General features: G+C 35.6%; 2 protein-coding genes across 2 annotated transcripts; both read right to left on the reverse strand.

The window, feature by feature from the left end:
* Positions 1 to 2,818: 2,818 nt before the first annotated feature.
* On the reverse strand, positions 2,819 to 4,258 carry LOC149400059 (UDP-glycosyltransferase 708G1-like). The gene has a single exon (XM_089613384.1). The coding sequence runs from the start codon at positions 4,243 to 4,245 to the stop codon at positions 2,884 to 2,886; it is 1,362 nt and encodes a 453-aa protein (XP_089469510.1). The 5' UTR covers positions 4,246 to 4,258; the 3' UTR covers positions 2,819 to 2,883.
* Positions 4,259 to 8,525: 4,267 nt separating this feature from the next.
* LOC149400060 (cyclin-D3-3-like) lies at positions 8,526 to 9,326 on the reverse strand. Its single transcript, XM_089612930.1, has 2 exons — positions 8,790 to 9,326; positions 8,526 to 8,680 (listed from the first exon to the last, which is right to left on the reverse strand). Exons 1-2 carry the CDS (start codon positions 9,214 to 9,216, stop codon positions 8,676 to 8,678), a joined length of 432 nt encoding a protein of 143 aa, XP_089469056.1. The 5' UTR covers positions 9,217 to 9,326; the 3' UTR covers positions 8,526 to 8,675.
* Positions 9,327 to 10,168: the final 842 nt, after the last annotated feature.

The raw sequence follows: 10,168 nt of genomic DNA on the forward strand, positions 1-10,168 counted from the left end.
TTTTTGTTTTCTTTGAATACGTCTGAATTGTATTAAGCCAACTTGGGCACAATTTCGTCCAGTGCACATGGGGGAACGGAACTCTCCATGTGATGTGAATAATTGTGATCCACTCTTAAACGGTGCCGTTGATATTGTGCTGTAATTATGATCGCGACACGAATATAGTCTAAATATTTAAATTAAATAAGTAACTATGCTAGGATAGATAAATGGATGGATATTCATAAACAGATAACTAAAATAAGTCACGTACGTATTGATAAAATAATGTATGAGCACACATTCTCTCTTGCTTAGTTATGTCCCTTCTTCAATGTACGTTGATAAGTTCATTAATCTTAAAATTTATTTATATGTATTTTCCAATATTTCAATGTTGGTATTTTTGTTAAACACAAACATTACGAGAAAGCGAAATTGGAGAAAGTGGATATGCCCCATGTGAAGCGAGGAGAGAAAAAGCTGTGGTGCACATCAAGAGATGGAGAGTGACATATATGCAACATAATAGACTGAGATGGCACATTGCAAAAAAAAAATATGTCATTGAAACACATGGGAAACTAGTCGTGGATATGTCACTCTAAATCTGAAAACTGCTGGACCCAATTCTCAATTCTCTTCCCTATATAGATAGATTGGGAAACTTGCAAACGACTAAATTAAGGTCCATTTCCAATTTCTTACTATTTTTAAAAATTTACCAAATTAGGACTAATAAAAAAAAGTCAAATGAGAGATACATAAAATTCTACTTATTATACCCTCATATTAATTATCAACCTAACATCTTCTCCAATAAAATCTTTTCTTCTTTCTCTTTCTTTCTCTTTTTCCCGCTCAGGTCATCGAGTAAAAGAATTTTTTTTTTTTACTAGTCCTAATTTGATAAATTTTTTAAAAAAGTAGGAAATTGTAAATGGACCATAATTTAGTCCTAGTTAATGAAATGTCTCTATAGATTGTCATCATTTGGGCTTTTAACCAACTTAACGCTTATTGGGTTTCATACGACAATCTCCAATTTATGAACTATCTAGAAGGCAAGGAAGAAATTACCACATATATCAAGTTTTCTAATGTTATTACATAAATATTGAAGAAAAGTTTACAAAGTTTTTTTAGTTTTATTTTTTATAGTTATATTTAAAATAATGATTGTTTATATTTTAAATTTTAAAAATCAGTGCTCTTTGAAATTTTTGGAAGTAAATATTCTAACAATGAGTATATACTATAAAAGACACTCCACATCTGTAGAATCTTTCAAATTATCATCAAATCAACATTAGTGCAACATGCTAAAATCACCATCATTGCTAAATTTGGGCCTTGGATACGTTACAGAACCGAAATTCTACTATGTTTCAACTTTCAACTCAAGAACAGTTTCCGAATTATATTTTGGCAATGTTCACATAATTTTTTATACCATTCCAGACAAGAAACTAGTAAGTTAGATTCTAGGCAGAACAAACGAATCTGGTAAGTTAGAGAGAAATTTGAGGGTGTTAAACGATACGTGAAATCTGTTGGTCACTAAAAATGAATCTTATTGGAGTCGGTAGTTATTGTTTCGTTTGAATCTTATTGACGTCCAAGCAAATGTATGTTCCGGGCGTTTATTTATTATGCGGCGACATTTTTATGTTTTCACACCTACAAACTTCTCTTTTATACAAAGTTTTGTTATGTAGGATTGCTCTTAGGCATGGTAATGGACAATCAGATCATACCCAAGATTTTTTTTTTAAATCATACACTACTCATATCCCTTACCCATATCCATTTATTTTTAATGAGTTTGTATCTGAATAAAACCTTAATGGGTACTGGATAACTCATGGGTATTTTTTTTACCCATTTGATATTAAATTTATTGATAACATAAATAAATCTAAAAAAATGCTTAAATAAAACTAAACAAATCTAAAAAAATACTTAAATTAATAAATATGTATACTAAAATTGCTTAAAAATTCATAAATATAGTAATAATTTCAAGTGAGTATGATATGGATAGGGTCCTGAGTAGGATACTTAAAAATCACACCATACTCATATCTGTTAGGAATCCCACATCGAAAGTAAATGAGAACTAACAAGAGCTTATAAAAGTCATGGGTTACTCCTCTCATTGCCAATTGGTTTTGAGATGGAACCTCATGATACTTTCACGTGGTATCAGAGCCCATTAAGCTCAAACGGGTATCCGATCCAATCGTTGGGATTCGGCCCAAGATGAGTGAACGCAAAGAGCCGCCATCTTGAGGGGGCGTGTTAGGAATCCCACATCGAAAGTAAATGGGAACTAACAAGACCTTATAAAGGTCATGGGTTACTCCTCTCATTGCCAATTGGTTTTGAGATGGAACCTCGTGATACTTTCACAAATTTTTAATGGGTTATACTCGTACGCTATCCATTACTCATTTATGCGGGTAAGATTCTACCCGTAGTGGATAGGGTCTTACGAGTACGTGGGTACGTGGGTAAAACTGCCATCACTAATTGCCCTTATCTCACGAGTGATTAATTATTTTATTTAATAATCTATTTTACTCGGGTAAAAGCTCTATGCAATTTTAGGATTGTTTTAAAACTATTAAAAATAAATGGATTAAATTATATATTAATTAATGGGTCCATTAAGTAAATAGTCACATTTACAGTTTAATATTGCTAAATAGTCAACGTTGCGTAACTTCTAGATTAATAGCAACTTTCATATATTTACCAACGTAAATTTTAGGTAAACAACAACTTCCATTTATCAGTCCACGTCATCTTTATAGTTATTTAAGATTTACGGAACGTTAGTTGTATAGTAATTCCAAACGTTTTAGTCGACTATTTATCTAAATTTTTTATTTTAATTAATTAATCTCTATGCCGTAGAAACTCCAAGACCCTTGCGATTGCCTTGTCGGAGGTCCCACCGGGAGCGACGGCGTTCTCAGCATGGCGACCGACCTTCCGAGCCGTTTCCCTGAGCTTTTCATTCCCCAAGGCGTCTCTGATCCTGTGCCCGATGTCGTCGGCGGAGACCAGCGCCTCCGATCCCCATCCCTGGGGCCAAACCCCGAGCCCCGCCCTGTCCACCACCTCCGCGTTCAGCCTCTGGTCGCCGTGCAGCGGCCACGCCACCACCGGAACTCCCCTCCGCGCCGCCTCCGCCACCGAGTTCCACCCGCAGTGGCTCACGAACGCCCCAACCGCCGCGTGCCGCAGAATCTCCGCTTGCCGAGCCCACCCTCTCACCACCAACCCTCTCTCACACGACTCGCCGCCGACAACATCTCTGGTCTCTTCTTCTGCCTCGTCTCTGTCGACCTTCGAGGTCTTGAGAACCCACAGAAACCTCACGCCGCTCCTCACCAGACCCTGCCACAGCTCTCGGATCTGCTCCCTGGACATGGCGGTTCTGCTTCCGAAGCTCACGTACACCACCGAACCCGGCGGCTGCTCGTCCAGCCACGCCGTGTAGTGGCAGCTTTCCTTCTCCGGACGCCCGTCGAGAGGTCCTATCGGGATGACATTTGGGAGAGAGTCGGAAACCGCGCCGCCGTTGACGGCGTCGATAGCTTCCGACTCGAAGGCGTGGAAGGAGTTGAGTATGATCCCCCGGGACTGTCCTCTTCCGGAGAGCAAGAAAGTGATCTCCTCGGAGATCAGCTTGGTGAACTTGATGGTGGGGTCCTTGAACGGCGGAGGGAGGCTGGAGGAGAGGACTGGGCCGAGGCCGGGCACGTGGACGGCGTCCGGGCCCGGCCCGAGGCCGAAGGGGAGACGCGCCGCCACGCAGAGGAACCGGACGGAGCTCGTGCAGACGGTGTAGCAGGGGATTCCGAGCTCGGCGACCACCGGGGCCGTGGACGACATCACGACGAGGTCGGCGAACACGGCGGAGATCGGGCGGGATGACGTCAGCAGGAGGGGGCGGAGGAGGGTGGCGGCGGCGCTGCGTGTGGCCTCGAAGTGGAGGAAGAACGGGTCTTGGCCGGGGCTGAGCGGGTTCGGCGGCGGAAGGGTCTGGAGCTCCGCGTGGCTGACCCGGCCGGGGTGGTCCGAGAGGAAGGAGGAGATGTGGGTGGACTCGGCGGCGCTGACGGTCGGGACCGCCGTGATTAGAGTGACGTGGCAGTTTCGGGAGAGGAGCGCGGCGGCGATGCGGAGGAATGGTGTCAGATGGCCCATCCCGGCGCTCGGAAACAGTGCAATGTGAGTAGGGTTTGACGACATGTTTCTTTTTTTCTTCTTTAAAAAAAAAATGAGATGATGATGCAAAATAGTGTGGTGATATATATATATATATATATATATATATATATATAAATATATATGAACTAACCAGCCAAGTATGAAGGGTATTTGATGGCATGCAGATTCAGGGCAACTTAACTGGGTTGTTGAGAAATGCAGTTTTGTACTTGTGTTGTGTGAGGGCTACCAGATGCTTTTTTCTTAACTTTCTTTGACCTTCGGTTGCACCTACGACGCTACGACCTACCAGATGTTATTGTTCAATTTTTATTTTATTTTATTACTATTATAGCTTATTATTCAATGTTGTTGTTTTTTTTTTTTTTTTTTTTTTTTTTTTTTTTTGGTGTTATTATAGCTTTAGTAATTGGTGTGTGAATCGTTTATAGAAAATATTTATTTCTCTATTATTTTGCATTTTGATATTCAAATATTTTATAATTAGGATTTATCTCATAGAAAGAGATTTGTAACTAATTAGGTCACTTTAAAGTTTAAACATGTGATTTTGGATCTAGCCTATGTTTGACAATTTTTAGTGATATAGCCAAATGACTTATGTGGCAATAATTAAGATCTGATTTGTCCTTATTTATTAATAAATTCGTCACTTTCTCTCTCCTATTTTTTTCAAATAATTTTTTTTTCAACAAAACTTCACAAATTCGTATATTTCTCATACGAACTCGAAATTGAGTGATTTCAAATCCTACAAATTCGTGCCGTCGAGATCTTCAAAAATAGACCCAATGTGTTTGATGAAAAATTATGTTTAATGCATCATATTTACATTTCCATTTTTTTATAATTTCAAAAAATTTCCGTTATTTCCATATTTAAGGTAGATTTTTCTACATCTATGGTATTAAACATTATTTTTCATCAAACACAATGATCTATTTTTGAAGATCTCGACGTCACGAATCCATAGAATTTGGAATCACTCAATTTCGAGTTCATATGAGATAGATATGGTTTTTTGAAGTTTTTATGTAAAAAAAGTGTAGGAAAAAAATAGGAGAGAGAAAATGACGAATTTATTAATAAATAAGGGTAAATAAGACCTTAATTATTGTCACATAATCATGTTGGTTATTTCCCTAAAAATTGTGAAACATAGGCTAAAAACAAATTTCATAGTTTCATTTTGGTTATTTCGCTACAATGCCCTCATAGAAATTAAATTGATCAAAGTATAAAACACAATTAACCTTCAATTTTAATATATCTTAATTTCTCAGCTAAGCAAAATTATAAATATATGATATTAAAAATGTATTTTGAATGAAGTTGAAAACTTTTGTGTTGTGCTTACATATGTCTATTGTAAATTTTTATTGTAAAAAAAAATAGAAATTTTAGAAGAAAAAAAAAATCAACGTTTTAATAGAATAAGTTTTTCATTTAGCTTATAAATTTTTTATTTATTTAAATTTAGTCAAAGTACTTAGCAATCCATCTCTGACTTTTTCTTTTTCTGGATTAAAGACACCCCCTCATAATTTCATGCTACTGATTATGTTCTAAAATACATCAATTCAAATATAACTCATACATTAAAAAAAATTAAAACTACTAAAATTATGTCACACTACTACATAGACAATTGAAATAAAAATAACAAAGACATTCAAAAAAATTAAAACTACTTCAATCAAGCCACAATGCTATTACATAGACAATTATAATAAAAATATCAAAGACATAAAAAAAATGAAAAACTTAAAGACACCCCATCACAATTTCATGCTACTGGTTTATGTACTTTCTTATCAATAAATAAATTAGTATGTTTTATGTAATAGATAAATAAAATATTATTTCATGTGTTTTTGTACATAAATGACATATATAGATTTGGTGATATGATAAGAATAATTATTTTGAGAAATTTGAAAAATATAAAAGTAAAAGATGTTTAGAATTATAATTTGAAGAAAATAAAGTGAGAAATAATATACTCAAAATATTTTTGAGTAGGTGTAAAAATAGAGATGAATTAGTGTAAAATATTGTTCGCTGATGAAAAGATGCATTTTGAATCAAAATTTTGCATTTACATTGAAAATGCTCTTAAAATTAGCAATGAAAAAAAATCTCATTAACTTCTAAACCTGGAAAAATTATATATACCAATACCACTTTATAAGTTTAAATATTTGATCATGAATAAAACTGACATATATTAGTGCGTTCATGGTACACATGTAATAATAGAAAAGATTACATAATATCAACATCAGCCAAATAGACACATTTACATAAACTTGTTGAGATCTAAGGGCTGAGATTTAATCCATTAATGTGAACACAATAAAAGAAAATAATATCTTTTAGAATATTCTGAAATATTCTATAAAGATACCTTTTAAAATGTTATAAATATAGGGCTTATGTGAAGCAAAATTGAACAGAGCCATACAGCTGAAAACGCCCACACACTCTCTTTTGTGGCCGTGTGCTTGCTTCTCCTTCCTCCCCTCAGAATTGCTTCAATTCCATTCTTAGAAATAAGAGAGAAAGATCGGAAACACCCCGTTTTCAGATATAGTGAGATATAACAAAGCTCACTCTTTTATCTTATCTTCCTCGGAGATTACGTTTTGGAAGACTTTCGTGTCATCACATCGAGTCCTTGAAGGAGGAGTTCCAGATCTGATCGTGTGGAGGTTTGTACGTTCAAAACGACGACGAATTGTGAAAGTTTTCAGTTCGTGAGCCTAAAACTGTAAGTTTTCTTAAACTCGTCTTCTATATGATATGGTTGCTTGATGAAGTTTCTTATGATTAATTAATTAAGTAATCTAGATTTTGTGTAATAACCATGTTAATAATTAGCTATTGTTAGCGTAATTATTCTTTTCCGCATTATATTGGTTATTTAAGGTGCATTAATCACCAACAGTTTTATCATTTATTAGTTTATCAATTAAGACATTGAGGACTTCCTTTATATCTTATCGTTTATTATTATCAATCGACCAACTTTTTAAATGTAAGTTATACAAGGCGGTTGTAAGTAGGCTTGTTGAGGACAAGCATGCTTAACACCCACGCGTATATGAATATATATATATATATATATATATATATATATATATATATAAACTAGTTTTAGCAACGCGCTACGCGCGAATGATTTTAGGATATTATAAATGATAATAGCAAGTAAAATTTGTAGAGGTTAACTTGTATTATCATGGTTATTCTTAAACAATGAGCGTTAAAGAAACCAGCGATTAAGAAAAAACCCTTAAAAATCATGAATAAATAATAAAATATAAAAAATTTACTTTGTACATTGGTTAGACTTTCATGGATAAATAAAAATTGCGTTCGCTTTCAATGAAATATGGAGACACATATAAGGTGAAGAGAAATAAATATCAAAGAGAAAAAGAAAAATAATTTAATAAAAAAAATATAAAACTTTTTAAAGATATATATATATATATATATATATATATATAAAATAACATACACTCAAAATAATGTATGTTATTGATATAGTAAAATTAAGTATTAATAATGATGATTATAAAATACATAAAAAAGGATAATTTACAAGAATCCCCCCTGAACTATTACTCGATTAACGAAGTGCACCCTCAACTCGGATTTTCATAAAAAATTACTCTGAACTCGTATATCTGTTCACTTTTGCCCCTTCCGTCAAATTTTTACTAACTCTGTTAACAATTTTATGACGTGGATGTCATATGTGACTTAAATTAATACCCTCTATTATTATTATTATTATTATTATTATTATTATTATTATTCTTACTAACTCTCTCTCTCTCTCTCTCTCTCTCTCTCTCTCTCTCTCTCCTGACACATACACGCTAACAAATCAATACACACATAAACCCATTTATATATACAACTTTTTTTTAAAAAAAAATTAATTAAATATAATGTACAAACCCAACATTTTTTTAAACGATTAAAGATTAAGATATTACACATATGCGTCATCTTCCCTATGAAATAAAAGTATAAAACGAAGGCCAGGATTTCTGGTTCAATCTCTGTGACCGCCATTAACGCACAATTAAAAAAAAAACGTAAAAGGGATGAATCGCTCACTGACAATATGTTGGAGCTCGTACTTTCCGGCGCCGACATCTCCGACAACGACTCTGTTCCCACCAGCTTCGGTCCCAAACCAGAGACCCATTTCCACGGTGGAGACTCAAGCTCTCTCTCTCCGGAAGCGATAACTCAGCCTCTCCTCTCTCGCCAGTATTCTGGACGGGTTTATCTCCAACTCTCCCATGGCCATTTCCATGGCCGTCTCTGCTTTAGAGCTCGAGCTCGAGAGGTACACCGATTCCGAGCAGGGCTTTACTCTTCTAAAGCCCTCTTCTTGGGTTAAGGTCTTCGCCTCGAAAACGAATCTAGATTCTTCAACCTAAAAAGTCCATCGATTCACATTAATAGGTTAGGAAAAAAAAAAGAAAAAAAAAAGAGATCATCGTCGCCATTGGGGAATTTCAACAAGCACTTGGCGTGCAACTTACTTGAAGGTCCAAGAGAAGCGGCACTTGGGTCTCCTCGACCTTGGCGGCGAGGGAGAGGCAAGCCACGGCGGCGAGTTGACTCATCCACGGCTTGTCTCTCTGGAACTGGAGGCTCGAAACGAACCTGTCGAAGTATCTGGTAATGCGTCTGAACGGTCAGAATCCAATCCACGCCCTCTCGCCGAGCCTTCGCCGCGGACGCGTCCGAGCTCAGATCGCTAATCTGTGCCTCTTCTTTCCTGATTAGGGATGTGAGCTCGTCGTCTTCCCAGAAAAGGTCGTTCTCGAGGAGGACCGGAGGGAGAATCGACTCCATTACGTCGGAATCGTCGGCCAGAGCCTCGTCGAAGTCATCTTCCTCGCAGAACAGAGCGTCGAGGGCCATCGGAGGGTTTTGAAGCTGCTGAGATTCGTCACTTAAAGCCATGGCAAACGCGTTGTGAAAAAGAGAGAGCCTTTTTGCTGTTGCTATGCTGTGAGCATAAGGAGGAGATCGGAGAGGCTCAATCTGAGGGCTATATCCATATATGAACCAGCTTCTCTCTCTAGAGATTTTTCTTTTTCTGTAAAATTTTTAATTTATTAAAATAAATAATAATAATAATAATAATAATAATAATAATAATAATAATAATAATAATAATAATAGAGGGTATTAATTTAAGTCACATATGACATCCACGTCATAAAATTGTTAACAGAGTTAGTAAAAATTTGACGGAAGGGGCAAAAGTGAACAGATATACGAGTTCAGAGTAATTTTTGATGAAAATCCGAGTTGAAGGTGCACTTCGTTAATCGAGTAATAGTTCAGGGGGGATTCTTGTAAATTATCCTAAAAAAATTATACAAAATATATTGATGAGATAGTGAGAAAAAAACAATATACATAAAAAATGTTTTACAAAATATATTGATGAAAAAAAAATAAACGCAAAAAAAAATAAAGGAAAAAAAGGACGAAAAAAAATAATAATAAGGCCGCCACGTGTCGCCGCCTGGCGACGCTACGTGGCGACCATAGGATGAAAGTTTGAGAAGAGGTGGTGTTTATTATTTATGTTATAGATATATAGATTTTAGACAGTAAAATATATTTTTTATTTTGAATTTTTTTAATATGCGAGCAATTTATGAATTAACCGAAACAAAGTGTTCTGTTCCAATTTAGTTGAACATTCTGGGCCATAGATCATTTGAATTTGATTTTTTTTTTGTTTTGTTGAGGTTTTTTTTGAAAAAAGTAACAATGAGATTGAAAAATGAAGGGATGGAGTATAAGTAGTGCGAGAGGGAGAAAGGAAGAGAATAAACAAATAAAAAGAGAAATAAAAGAAGAAAACGAAAGAAGAGTGTATGACTTTTGCAAAAAGCCATAG

The sequence above is a fragment of the Urtica dioica genome, chromosome 4 (assembly GCF_054948205.1).
Source record: "Urtica dioica subsp. dioica isolate 48M chromosome 4, U.dioica_male_clone48M_v1_H2, whole genome shotgun sequence".
NCBI classification, from domain to species: Eukaryota; Viridiplantae; Streptophyta; class Magnoliopsida; order Rosales; family Urticaceae; genus Urtica; species Urtica dioica.

What these genes read in the sequence shown, in the direction of transcription:
- LOC149400060 (XM_089612930.1), bottom strand. Translation starts at nt 9,216, where the DNA reads ATGGCTTTAAGTGACGAATCTCAGCAGCTTCAAAACCCTCCGATGGCC.
- LOC149400059 (XM_089613384.1), bottom strand. Translation starts at nt 4,245, where the DNA reads ATGTCGTCAAACCCTACTCACATTGCACTGTTTCCGAGCGCCGGGATG.